We start from the raw sequence: 14,314 nt of genomic DNA on the forward strand, positions 1-14,314 counted from the left end.
GGTGTATGATTCTATCTGTGTTACCTGAAAAATTCATTTAACAATAAAATGTATTATAATGTCACTTTACCATATAATCAAAAGGTACTCAAATAAATCACTACTCTAATATTTTAAATCCTTAATTCTGCTCTTTAAAATAATGATTCATCTAGTCACAAAATTCCAGAATAACGAGACCTTGAATGCTAACACCTGCCTCCCTGCTTTTCATACTCATGGTCACTGCTTTGTCTTGCTTTAGTAGCTGGTGACAGCCAAAATCTCTACTAATGAGAGATTGCTGACACTGGATGCAAATTTGAGACGGGAATGAAAACAGGTATAAATATGTAGAGAGGCATGTATTCCATCTCATAAATGCCTTTCTGAAATCTTGGTTATAAATAGTTGCAGATGCCAGTCTGTCATTATTCTCACACTCAAAGGTACTTATTAGATTCCTCTTTTCCTTTAACATTTTGCAAAAGGAATACAATTTAAAACCATGTATTAAGTAAAGATACGGCATATGATAGATGAGGATAATGTATTTAGAAGAATGGGAAAGACAAAGGGATGAAGAACTGTACATTATGAAGAAAAGGCCCATATCCTTGAATGAAGGAAGTTATGCTAAATGAGGAGGAAGTTTTGGTAGAATTTGGGATTGTGGGAATCATTCTTGGTGAAATGGTATGAGGAAAACATTCCCCGTGCATCAAAACCTGGAATCTACAGCTGTAAGTTTTATTCCTTCTTCACATATTAAAAGTTAGAATGTTTACTATATTCAAAGTGATCATGGGCTTTAGAGGGGCTGTGGGTTTTTGTTTGGTGGTTTTTTTTGTTTTTTGTTTTGCCATTTTCCCTCCCAAACCAGGCAGAATAAAGGAGTAGCAGATCAAAAGACTCCACTGAATATTTTTAAATAATTATCATTTCTTAAATTTTAGGAAAATTAGAGTAGACATGAAGACTGAATACTAATGTTAATGGGTGTGTGTTAAATTATTTTGTGTACCTGGCTGCACGTGTACAACATTTCATTAAGGAAAAATCCAAGCTTTGTCTTCTTTTTAGAAACAAAACTTTTTTTCCCTTTTACATCTCTAATTCTGGAAAAGGTTTCAGCAGTGAATAAATATGATCCTCCCCCTGAACTGGTTGCAGCTCAAGACCACCTGACCCATGTTGTCAACAGCATGATACAGCCGCAGAGGATCTTTGACAGGTACTTATTAGGAATCCAAAGGCCAGAATTCAGGGTGAGCAAGCAAAAGACAGCCTCATCACTTCCCCTAGCCCCTATTTTGTGACCCCTTTATTTCCGATAAAGGCTGCTTTTCCCCGTCTCTGAGGGAAGGGGCCAAGTCTTTATTTGATAGACAATATTATCTCCATTATGGTATATTATTAATATCATGTACTTGAATGTGTTGCTTGCTTGCTGGTATTTTCCCAAGCATGGTGATGAGTTGATTCACCTTCACTAGTTTTTCTGGCCCCTTGTATGGTGGCCAGCTTGTGCCATACAACAGTGAAATCTCCAAAAAAAAAAGATCAATTTTTCTGCCTTAGGAGAGAAACACAGACCTTAACCTTAACAGAAAATTGTGGTAATTTATATCCATTGTAAATTTTCCCTCAGCTGTGAGTGAATGCTAAATACCCTTGCCAAAGACTGTTCCATGAATTCACATTATTAGGGAGTCCCTTAGAAGGAAGCCCAGCTAGCCTAAGGAAAACCTGAAACAGTCTTTGCACTAAGCTGCGATAAAGTCAGCAGGGAGGAGTTGCCCAGCTCGGTGGAACACATGAACAGAGTCTCTCACCTCTGAATTCGAAGACTGATTTACCATGCTTTCTTCATTTCTTTTTAAAACAATCTGTTGGAGCAGATGGCCATTTATGCTATAAGTATAATGCAGAAATTCTATCAATACCCAAAGGCATTTTAAAAATACTTGTAAAATCTCTTGGATATAAATGGCTTCTCTTCTTCATGTGGTATTTGCTCCTGTACTTCACATGGCTGGTTTCCCACAGAGAGCAAAATGTTTTATTTTGCAACCCAGGACATGATTTTTACATATAATTTAATAATGTAGACATTGACAGTTTTACATTTATGGTGGCCCTCTAGGTGAAATGAATTATCATTTATTACATACATCTGGAAAAACACATTTGATTCAAAAGAGGGGCGTTTATCTCCTCATTGTATTTCTTTTCTAGTTTATGGTATTGCTAGTTGTTTCATGCTTTAGGGTACATTTAAATAAAAACATATATCAAAGAAATTTGCAGCAGTGTTTGATAAACACATATGTCTTGATCATTTCTGGCTGTCGGGCAAACAAGAACAAAGGCCAAGTAGGCCCAGATGTTGCAGGATGGAGTGGCATTCATTGTGGAAACTCATGAACAAAGGACCAGTAGCTAGTGTGCAGGCCTGCAATGCCCTCCCTACTCTGTCTAGGCCAGTACACAACTCTCTGTCAGCACCAGAAGTCAGGATCCAGGAGAGAAACCCCAACCCTTGGCTTTGAGACTTGTATGCTGCCATTACTGGGGAATCACTGTCCCCTCTCCCGGTATAATTGGGGTGAGGATACAGTATTAAAATGACATGGCCAAACCTTGACTCTGGTCTGGTAGTCATTGATAGCTTCTTACCTTCTGATATGACAAAGTTCTCCAGACTCATCTTGTACATGTCCTGTCCCAAATCTGGAATCAGCCTTTTCTGCAAGAAGCCCCAGTTTTAGTGAAAAATAGTATTTCCCAATTCCAGTCTGGGAGTTAAGATACTCATTGCCATCAGCTTGGTCATTTATTTAGAGGCCTTTTAGTGGAAAGAGCTAAGAATGTAACTCTTTTCATCAATTCATCTGTCTATCCATCCATCCATCCATCCATCCATCCATCCATCCATCCATCCAATCTATTTGTATCTACCTATATCTGTTCTATCTATATCTATCTCTGTCTGTTTGGGTAGACCTATCTGTGTCTATCTATAGATAGATGGATTAAATACCTCCTGAATTCTTGATATTTACAATTTGATTCCAAAACTACAGTTAAGCTTTTACTCAACCTCCTCGCTATTGTATGGGTATTTCCTTTTTTCCCACACCAAGAAATCTGGTTCTAAGGGACACAGAGGAAGAAGAAATTACCAAATCCCATAATTACTCATTTGAAAAAATCCTAGATTGTACCACAATGGTATTAGAATACCAGTACTAATACTACCACCAAAATGATTCCTGAAAACATTAAAAATATTTTTTGCCTACAATTTACCCATTTCCTCCCATGTTTTTTATTGTGGTAAAATATATGTAACAAAATTTGGCACTTTAACAATTTTAAAGTGGACAGTCGAGGGGCATCAAGTACATTCATAGTGTTATGTAACCATCACCACCATCTATTTCCAAAACATTTTCATTACCCCAAACAGAAACTCTGTATCCATTAAGCAATAACTCCTGGTTCTTCTCTGCTCCCAGCCTCTGATAAGCTCTAATCTACTTTTGTCTCTATGAATTTGCCTATTCTATATATTTCATATAAGTGTCAACCACCCCATTTAGAAAATAGTGTTGTACTATATATTGTCAAAACATATAGCCATCACATTCCATGCTTTCTCCTTCTTTGCTCTTATTTAGTCTTAATTCTCTGGCTAACTACATAGTTGTTGCTCACAACCAGTCATTATATTGATGTCCCTTGAGTCACTTTGGTTGTATGAAGCTTGTTTTCTAGTATTTTCCTTAGGAAGGGATATGGCATCAGTATCTTCTCAATTCTTGCATGTTATAATGTGTGCCCTTTATACTTGAAAGTCATTTTTGCTAAATGTAAAATTCATGACCCACGCCTTTTTCCTTGAATATATTAAAAATGTTACTCCATTGTCTTTTGGCATAAAACAAAATCTGATGATAATTTAATTTTCTTTCCCTTATACATAATGTGCTTTTTTTTTTTTCTAATTGGAAGTTTTTTTTCTTTTTCTTTAAAGCCAAGTAATTTTACTAGACTATGTCCTGGTTTAGTTCTGAGCTGATATTTCGGGTATAATGTGTGCCCTTTCAATGCATAGTGCTTTTTGTTTGTTTGTTTGTTTGTTTTAATTTCAGGGAAGGTTTTTTGAAGTATAGCCTCTGATTTCTGTTCCTTTGGTTTTCATCTTCAGGAAGAAGCTCTCTTTTGCTTATTTTCAATGTTTGTCACTTTCTTTTTCTTAGTTTTTTTTTTTGAAAAAATATATTTTGAGGTAATTGTAGATTCACATGAAGTTGTAAGAAATAATACAGAGAAATTCCATATACCAGTCACGCAGTTTTCCTCAATGGTGATATCTTGCATAGCTATAGCAGAACATTAAAACAAGGAAACTGACCAGGAAATCCACCACCCTTATCGGATTTCACCAGTTTTGCATGCATTCTTTTGTCTTTAGTTCTATTTACCTCTGTGCAATTTTATCACATGTGTAGATTCATCTTAGCACCACTACAGTCAAGATATAGAGCAGTTTTATCACAAGGATCCCTTGTAATACTCTATCATAGCCGTAGCACCTCCCTCCCTCTCATCTTCCCTAACCCCTGGAAACCACTAATCTGTCCCTGTCCCTATCTATAATGCTGTTGTTTCAAACATGTAATATAAATAGAATCATACAGTATATAGCCTTTTGGGATTGGCTTTCTTTTTTTCACTCAGACTAATTCCCTGGAAATACATTCGAGTTGTTGCATGAATCAATAGTTCATTCTTTCTTATTGCCATGTAGCATTCCATGGCATGGAGGTATCACAGTTACTTGAACTGCTCACCTGTTGAAAGACATCTGGACTGATTCCAGTTTTGGGTGATTGCAAATAGAGCTGTCATGAACATTCATGTTCAGGCTTTTGCACATGTACAGCTTCAGGCTGCCTGCTCTTGGCAGGTACCCAGTGGTTGTTTTGGGGTTCACTTGCTCTCAGATCTGTCAGATGCTGCCCATTGCTTCCCTCTTCTTCCTCCTGCATTGATTTTGTGGGTCCATGGCTCTTGGCGATACTGTTTCATGTACTTATATGTGTTTCCTATAGGCTTTTGCTCTCAAGTTCTTCTGTGGGAATTCGGAGAGATTGAAAAACTATGCTGTTTCATTGTTTCCACAGACTCTTCTCAGAATCTATACCTTCATCTTCATAGAATCCACACCTCAGCCATGTGGTTTTTTAAATTTTTATATTTTATTCTAGATTGCTACAATTTGTGTCATGAGTAGAGTTTAAACACATCGTTCAGTGTGTTGCAGGAGATTTTTATTTTTTATTTTTTATTTTTTATTTTTGAGACAGTTTCACTCTTGTTGCCCAGGCAGGAGTACAATGGCGCCATCTCGGCTCACTGCAACCTCCATCTCCTGGGTTCAAGAGATTCTCCTGCCTCTGCCTCTCGAGTAACTGGGATTACAGGTGTGCACCACCACGCCTGCTAATTCTGTATTTTCAGTAGAGACAGGGTTTCTCCATGTTGGTCAGGCTGGTCTCGAACTCCTCACCTCAGGTGATCTGCCTCAGCCTCCCAAAGTGCTGGGATTACAGGTGTGAGCCATCACGCCTGACTGCAGGAGATTTTATTAATCAATTCATTCTTTAGTCCAGTCTTCAGGCTTGGCAGCCAAACCTACATTTGTATATCAGCTGTCCCTTATTAACTATCACTTTGCACAATAGCAAAGACTTGGAACCAACCCAAATGTCCAACAACAATAGACTGGATTAAGAAAATGTGGCACATATACACCATGGAATATTATGCAGCCATAAAAAATGATGAGTTCATGTCCTTTGTAGGGACATGGATGAAACTGGAAATCATCATTCTCAGTAAACTATCGCAAGGACAAAAAACCAAACACCGCATGTTCTCACTCATAGGTGGGAATTGAACAATGAGAACACGTGGACACAGGAAGGGAACATCACACACCAGGGACTGTTGTGGGGTGGGGAGACGGGGACAGATAGCATTAGGTGATATACCTAATGCTAAATGACGAGTTAATGGGTGCAGCACACCAACATGGCACATGTATACATATGTAACAAACCTGCACATTGTACACATGTACCCTAGAACTTAAAGTATAATAATAAAATTTTAAAAAAAGAGAAAAAAAAGAACTATCACTTTGAGCAAGTTAATTAACCTCCTTGTACTTCAGTTTCTTCATACGTTAGAAGGGGATAATGACAGAAACATCTTCATTAGCTTCCTGTGATAATTAAATGAGGTAATACATGCATGACTCTTAGAATGCTTCCTGGCACATAGTAATTGCTCAGGTAAATTTTAGCTATTACTGTTAAGTTGGCTTTGCATACCTGCATTCTAATTCAATAGTTATGAATATTTATCTTAACTTTACAGTCTTATTTAACTTTAACAGTCCTATTTCTTTCATTGATGAGTTTTGGGGAGGAATATTTCACTCTAGCAATCAAGAACCAATAAATACTATATTTTTCCTTTAAAAGTCATGTTAAAGTAAATTTACATAAGTTCATATTTTACCTTATTTGTTATCTATGCTTTGAATATTATTTTTGACATATAATCAGTCTGTTTCTGGAAAGGACAACTATTCTACTCAGTGTCTTATATAGCAAGTGCTCATTTAGCTGGGTTAATGATGGCCTAATGGATGTAGTTAATGTCCTGTCTCCCTGACTGCAGTAGAACTGACTCTGGTCCTGTGTTGTAGCACTCTTCCCAGCCTGGATGCCCCTTATCCTATGCTGATACTAGCTGGTCCTGCAGCTTGTGGGAAACGAGAACTTGCCCATCGCCTCTGCAGACAGTTTAGCACTTACTTCAGATACGGGTAAGTTTGTTTATTGGCTTGTTAAGACTTGGAAATTCATCCGAATTATTGGAGGTATCAATAGTTCTAGTAAAATCTCTGATATTGCTAATGTTGGCTATTAATTTTAAGCAAGTTCAGAAATGTACAAAACAACTTAATATTTAAGTTACACTTTATAGCAAAGCCAAAAGTGGTACGTAAATTAAATGTTCAATAGATGTTAACTCTTGGTAAGGACAGAGCACCATGTGAGTGTTAATCCTTGATGGTAAATTATTGATAAAATTGGATCAATGTGATTACCTGGTTCTAGAATGATAGAGTCTTCATTCTTGTGCCATTCTAATCGATATGGTAAAGATGATTGCTGAAGTATATTTCTAGCAATAGAACTTACCATATAGCAGGAAGAAACAAAATACTTTTTTTTTTTTTTTTTTTGATACAGAGTCTGCTCTGTCACCTAGGCTGGAGTGCAGTGGTGCGATCTCGGCTCACTGCAAGCTCCACCTCTTGGGTTCGCACCATTCTCCTGCCTCAGCCTCCCAAGTAGCTGGGACTACAGGCGCCCACCACCACGCCCAGATAATTTTTTGTATTATTAGTAGAGAAGGGGTTTCACTATGTTAGTCAGGATAGTCTCGATCTCCTGACCTCATGATCCGCCCACTTTGGCCTCCCAAAGTGCTGGGATTACAGGTGTGAGCCACCGCGCCTGGCCGAAACAAAATAATTTTTCTTTTGTCAAGCAGACAGTAAACATACAGCAATGACTCCCCTGCTCCCCGCTTTCCCCCCTCCCCCCGACAAAATAAGCAAGCAAACCAGCATGGCTCATTCATGCTCTTCCCCACCTTTTCCATAAAAGGCTTATCAGCTTCTTTGCCATTTATTATATTGTGACATACACTTTTTTTTTTTAACCTTAATTTTCCAAATGCTTAACTTAATTCAGTCTCAGCCCAAATCACCCTGCAGGGTTTGAAAATAAATATCTTTTTAATTAAGCATAATGGCATTTGAAGGCAGGCTTCTCCTGTTGCCTTGCAGTATGATAGCATGAATCACCGTGTTGTGATGTGTGATGGGCAGATCTGTACTCAGGGACAGCCTGTCCTGTCTGAGCTTGGAACATGTGCCAAGGGCACTTGAGCTTCTTTGTCTCTGACAGGGCTTCCTCTTTTGAGGTGTATTTCAGGAGGAAGGAAGGAGAAGGGACAGCAAGTTTTTCTTTTTCTTTCCTTCAGGTTAGCATTCAATACACTTCAAGTTTTCTGGAGCAAATATTTTGCTTAGTGATGTCTTTTTTTTTTAAATTTTATTTTATTGTTATACTTTAGGTTTTAGGGTACATGTGCACAATGTGCAGGTTTGTTACATATGTATCCATGTGCCATGTTGGTGCGCTGTACCCATTAACTCGTCATTTAGCATTAGGTATATCTCCTAATGCTGTCCTTCCCCCCTCCCCCAACCCCACAACAGTCCCTGGAGTGTGATGTTCCCCTTCCTGTGTCCATGAGTTCTCATTGTTCAATTCCCACCTATGAGTGAGAACATGTGGTGTTTGGTTTTTTGTCCTTGTGATGGTTTACTGAGAATGATGTTTTCCAGTTTCATCCATGTCCCTACAAAGGACATGAACTCATCATTTTTTATGGCTGCATAGTATTCCATTGTGTATATGTGCCACATTTTCTTAATCCAGTCTATCGTTGTTGGACATTTGGGTTGGTTCCAAGTCTTTGCTATTGTGAATAGTGCCACAATAAACATACGTGTGCATGTGTCTTTATAGCAGCATGATTTATAGTCCTTTGGGTATATACCCAGTAATGAGATGACTGGGTCAAATGGTATTTCTAGTTCTAGATCCCTGAGGAATCACCACACTGACTTCCACAATGGTTGAACTAGTTTACAGTCCCACCAACAGTGTAAAAGTGTTCCTTACCCAGTTAAAATAGAGGAACATATGCAAAAAACTAGACCCATCAAAAAAAACAAAAAAAAACAAAAAAAAACCCACACACACAAAAAACTCCAACTGAGTTTAAAGAGTTTTTTAGAGGCTGAGCGTAGTGGCTCACGCCTCTAATCCCAGCACTTTGGGAGGCTGAGGTGGGCGGATCACTTGAAGCCAGGAGTTCGAGACCAGCCCAGCCAACATGGCAAAATCTCGTCTCTACTAAAAGTATAAAAATTAGCTGGGTGTGTTGGCATACACCTGTAATCCCAGCTGCTCGGGAGGCTGAGACATGAGAATCCAAGATTGTGCCATTGCACTCCAGCCTGGGCAACAGAGCAAGACTCTGTCTCAAAAAAAAAAAAAAAAGATTTTTTTTTTTTAGAGGTTTTGGTGAATCAAATTTAGAATGGTCTGTCATCTCTTAAACTGGTTTCCTCTTGTACTTTTTGTGTATGGCAAAGAAATTACTTTTAGATTAGTGGTGCCTGTCAGTGAGCTGAGGATGTGGCTACAAAGATATATAGGACAGCCAGAAAAATAAGTGCAAATTATTTCCTAATGCTATTACAAAAAAACTTCCTTCCCTGAAGCTACACATGTTCAAACAATGTAAACACTATTTCAAACAGGTCCATTTATTTAGATATTTAAAATTACATCCTTTATTTGAACAACTCTAGGCCACAAACACTATGGAATAATTTATTGATTAATATATTTTAAACACCCTGAAGTAACAAAAATAAATTAAAAGTTAATGTTAGAGTAAAAATATAGAGTACTTCATGTTTCTGTGGATGTACTGAACCTGTTTTAAAAGATAAGCTGAACACAATGAATGGAAGGACAAACTAAGGCAAAAGGGTATGTGCTATTTTGCTAATGCGTAAATTTGGAACTTTTTAGCAAACCAAAGTGACCTATGAGGAACCAAGGTTTTCTCCAGTTCCTTTCACATCTCTGATACCAGTTATGTTACAAATGGTTGCTAGCCCAGTCCTGTTTAGTTCTCTGTGATATGCTACTGCTAAGACATACTTTGTTGGATATGTTTTTAGAGGTGTTTATTGACTCATCATCAAGATTCGGAGCCAATCTGCCCTTACATTCTTATCTGGTGAGGCCTCCCAATTACTCATTTTCATTGAATCTTTTATTTCCCTAATTAGAATGCTTATCCATCATGCTTGTGATTAGTTGATTTATTGTCTGCTTTCCCTGCTTGTCTCATTGAGGGTAGGGCTCATGTCAGCCTTGTTCACCATTGAGTTCTCAATGTCCAGTATATGGCCAGACACTTAATATGTGTGTGATAAATATTTGTTAAATAACTGACTGACTGACTGATTGAGTAAATGGTTGGCTGAATTAATGGCATTGTGTGCAACAGATCATATAAATGACTGTAATAAGAAGCATGGGTGATTTTCCCCAACCTCCACTGATGGAGCTACACAGAGATGAATGGATTCATCCACTTGTTCATTCTTTCAATAAATATTTATTGAATTCCTCTCTTGTGCTAGTCCCTGAGGGTAGAGCAGGAACAAGACTGGTGAGGTCCTTGCCTTAATGAAATTTGTAATCTAATGGGGGACTCAGACCTTAGATAATTAGTGCTATGTGAAATTTAGGTGGAGGCACAAGATAGCAAAACAGAATCCTAAAATTAGCTTCATGCTCCTGTACTGTTACCTCTGCCACTGCTATTTTTCTCTTCTGGCTGGAATTAGTGGTGAGTAGAAAGACACTCCTAACTGCCCCCCTCCCAACTACAAAGTCATTCATCCACCTCCCTCGGAGTTTCAGAAGCACCATCCAACTGTTCACTGTCATCCTCATGAAGGCAGAGGTCAAGGTTTGTTCAGTGGCAAATTATTCTAAGAATTTTATCAAGGCACAGATAAAAGACTATGCATCGGATGAAAAAGGATATTAGATAGCTAGTTAATTTATCCATTGAGAAAGTAAGATAGTGCTACCATTATATGCAGCAACTGGTGGGGGGAGGGGGGAGGGACAGCATTAGGAGATATACCTAATGCTAAATGACGAGTTAATGGGTGCAGCACACCAACATGGCACATGGATACATATGTAATAAACCTGCACATTGTGCACATGTACCCTAGAACTTAAAGTATAATAATAATAATTTTTAAAAAGTAAAATTAAAAAAAAAAACAAAGCACATTCACACATTCTCAAGGGCAAGTCATTGCTCTTGTTTAGATTTTCTTTTCTATTATTCTTTATCCAACGTAAGTTTTATTGATTTTTAATTATGTGAAAAGAAAAAAGGCAAGCATAGAGTCTCATGGTGAAACATAAAAGCATTTACAAAGGCACTTTCTCCACCATTTGCTTGAATCATTTCTTTCCTTCCTTCTCATTTAATTTTTTCCTGGCATTTTACTTCCTTTCTAAATTGCATTGACCCAAGATGAAGACATTCAATGAAATTTTCACATGCTAAGTTGCATATCTAGATATATAAATATTGAAAACATAACTCAGTCACATAACAAATATTGGTGTGGCTGAGAGATTTTGCTGTAGTTAGGTTTTAATTTTACTATTTGTTCTTGGTTTTAGAAATATGTTGAATGTTCTTTCTTTACCAGTATTAGTTATGGATGACCTGGAGATATGCATTTACTTTCTTCAAAGTCTCTCTATTGATTTCCAGCTGAGCACCCCACAAATCAGTGACTTCCTGGAAAAGTGCCGGATAATGAATGCAACACAAAACAATATCAGCATGCCTGTTTATCTTTTAGATTCAAGGCCATGAAAGTGATCTGAATGGCCCTGAAAGAAAAACTTTATTCTTTCTTAGATCTTTATTTTATAGTCATCTCTGTTTTCATAACTTTCTCATGGTGTTGACTACTAAATATATTTTATTTTTAGCATTATAATACAGTAAAATAAAAGACCACAGCTGTTTAGCTACATGAGATGATATGAGCTGTAGCAACCTGAATAGCAGTCTCAACTAATGTGTCTGTTTATACATGTGACAAATTTGTAGCATGGTTCATTTATTCATTCATATTTATTGAGCACTGTGCAAATGCTATATGCTGGTGATAAAACTGTGAAATGAACAGGCATGGTTCTTCTCCTCCTGGCAGCTTACAAAGTAGTATGGGATTTAAACAGGTAAATGCTAACAAGATAGTTTGATGGGTGCTATGATGAGGGAGGTAAAGAGCCTCTGAGATAGAAATAAAAGAGAAGTAGGAAATGGAGCTTGAGTTGGGGGTGTATTCTAGGCAGAGAGGACAGCATATGGCTCAGCTATCAAGGGAGATGGCAGAAGATAAGACTGGAAGGACAGACAGGGGTCTGGTCATAAAAGATTTCTAAACAGGGAGGGGAATGGCGTGATCACATTTGCATTTTAGAAAGCGTATCCTGTTGGCAGTTTCGGAAAGGGCTCAGGGAAGGAAGTCTGGAGACAAGCAGACCAGGTAGAATGTAGTGACAGGTGATGATAGCATGAGTCAGAAAATGGTGTGTAGTTACTGAAAAGTGGGCAGAGTAGTGGCTTCATGGAGTTTGATACTTAGATACAGTATGTGCTGGAATCTTTTGTGTGGAGGATCACTTAAATTGTGTCCAGCAAGCTATTGACATATATTCGCATTGGGTGTTCAGACCAATTTCATTTACCTCCCAAATTCCTCTAGAAATACCTGGGCTTTGTGGCTACCCATTGATAGAGCTCACTTGCTAACAATGTGATGTGCTGTAATGTGCTTGAATTCAGATGTGCTCAGAGCCAAGCCTCTGCCTAAATATTTGCAGTAACAAGGTCATTATTTCCTGAGGCAATCTGGTTCAGAATTAAGATTCTAAATCTGCATGCTTCTGAATGACACTGAAAAAAAATTCTACTTCCTCATCCACCTGCTAGCTCTTCTTAGATATCTTTTCTTCCTGTTACATTTCCCTGGATATTTTAGGATTCCATTATTTAGCCTGGCTTTCCAATTCCTTTTCCTCTTGATCATCTCCTTTCTGTGAACTTGGTTTGGTAGTAGCTTCAGTGACACCTGGCCATGAATTGGCACCTTAGACTTTTAGGACCAGAGTTGGAGTCTGGGGTTCATCTCTAACTTAGTCCTTTTCTGTGTTAAGTGAAATCACTGGGATTATGGCTCCCATTACAAACCATAATTTAACTAGTAAATTAATTAGTAAATAATGAATGTGTGGAAAGATTTAGACAAGGAAAAAGAAGAATTTTGAAGGTCCTGGCTCGAGCAAATTTCTTTGTCTAGAATTTGGTATCATTTTTCCTATGTAAGTTTAGTGAAATGTTGCTTTCACTATGAAGCATTTTCTTTTTGAGATGTTCATATTTGGGCAGCATATAACACGGTGAACATTTCTATATGTGAAAATTGGATGACAAATTAAAAAACACAGATCATCTTAGGTTCCTCTTAATAGGAAGTCTGCAGTGGCTGCAGGTTCTGTCATCAGCATTCTGCACATCAGTGGAGCCATCTCTTTATTTACCTGCCTAGAAGCTTCAAATTACTCCTTTGTTTTGTCTTTCTTTGAGAAATTCAGAAGAAATTCTTGCCACTCAATTCCTTTGTTGAGAAATGTAAGTTCAGCATAATGTGTAAAGGCTATGCTAAGGGTTTGCTGCAAGGGTGCCAAGCTATTGATTTATCTTCCCTGACTGTCAAGGATACCAATAGACAGAGGGTGTCAGGTCTCTGCTAAGGCATGTGAAGAAATGCCAATGTTTTCAAACAACAAAACAAATGCCACAGTGTTTTGACAGCCTTCTCTTAGAATGTACTGTCTTTCCTGAGTATATAATTTAAATATGATATTAAGACCTTAAAATTTATTAGTACAGTTAATTATTAAGTATAATGGAAAGGGAGCAGTGGTATGAATTATAAACATTAATTTGTCTTTGACTTTGCAATGAAGAGCGTTTCGAGGTTGCAACTTTACTTTCTGAATTAGTATGATATTAACAAGAATTGACTTTTCAGTCATCTTGGCATTGCTACTTAGTAACATTACTTAATCGCTGTGCCTCCAGTTTCATTATTTGTAAAATAAAAATAAGAAATAATACCTAGCTTATGGTTTTTGTAAGAAATAAATGAAATAACGTGTCAAGTGTCTAGGTAGTCTCATCTCTTATTTTATTATTTATTTATTGAAACAGGGTGTTGCTCTGTTGCCTTGGCTGGAATGCAATGGGGCAATTATGGCTCACTGCAGCCTCAAACTCCTGGGCTCAAGTGAGCCTCACACCTCAGCCTCCTGAGTAGCTGAGACCACAGGCACATGCCACCACACCTGGCTAGTTTTTAAATTTTTTTGTAGACACAGGATCTCACTATGTTGCCCAGGCTGGTCTTGAACTCCTGGGCTCAAGCAATCCTCCTGCCTTGGCCTCCCAAAGTGCAGGGATTGCAGGAATAAGCTACTGTGCCTGGCTC

The 14,314-nt window shown here is 37.9% G+C and overlaps 1 protein-coding gene across 6 annotated transcripts in view; it reads left to right on the forward strand.

Annotated features, from left to right (window-relative positions):
• The window catches only part of LRGUK (leucine rich repeats and guanylate kinase domain containing), a 157,178-nt gene that overhangs the window by 52,041 nt on the left and 90,823 nt on the right, over positions 1 to 14,314 (forward strand). For all 6 annotated transcript variants that reach the window (XM_032753545.2, XM_058426861.1, XM_058426879.1 and 3 more), the window contains exons 10-11: positions 1,107 to 1,213; positions 6,764 to 6,883. In XM_032753545.2, coding sequence (XP_032609436.1) covers positions 1,107 to 1,213; positions 6,764 to 6,883 — 227 coding nt within the window. The remainder of the gene's footprint in view (positions 1 to 1,106; positions 1,214 to 6,763; positions 6,884 to 14,314) is intronic.

This window comes from Hylobates moloch, unplaced genomic scaffold (genome assembly GCF_009828535.3).
Source record: "Hylobates moloch isolate HMO894 unplaced genomic scaffold, HMol_V3 SCAFFOLD_1, whole genome shotgun sequence".
In the NCBI taxonomy this organism is placed as follows: Eukaryota; Metazoa; Chordata; class Mammalia; order Primates; family Hylobatidae; genus Hylobates; species Hylobates moloch.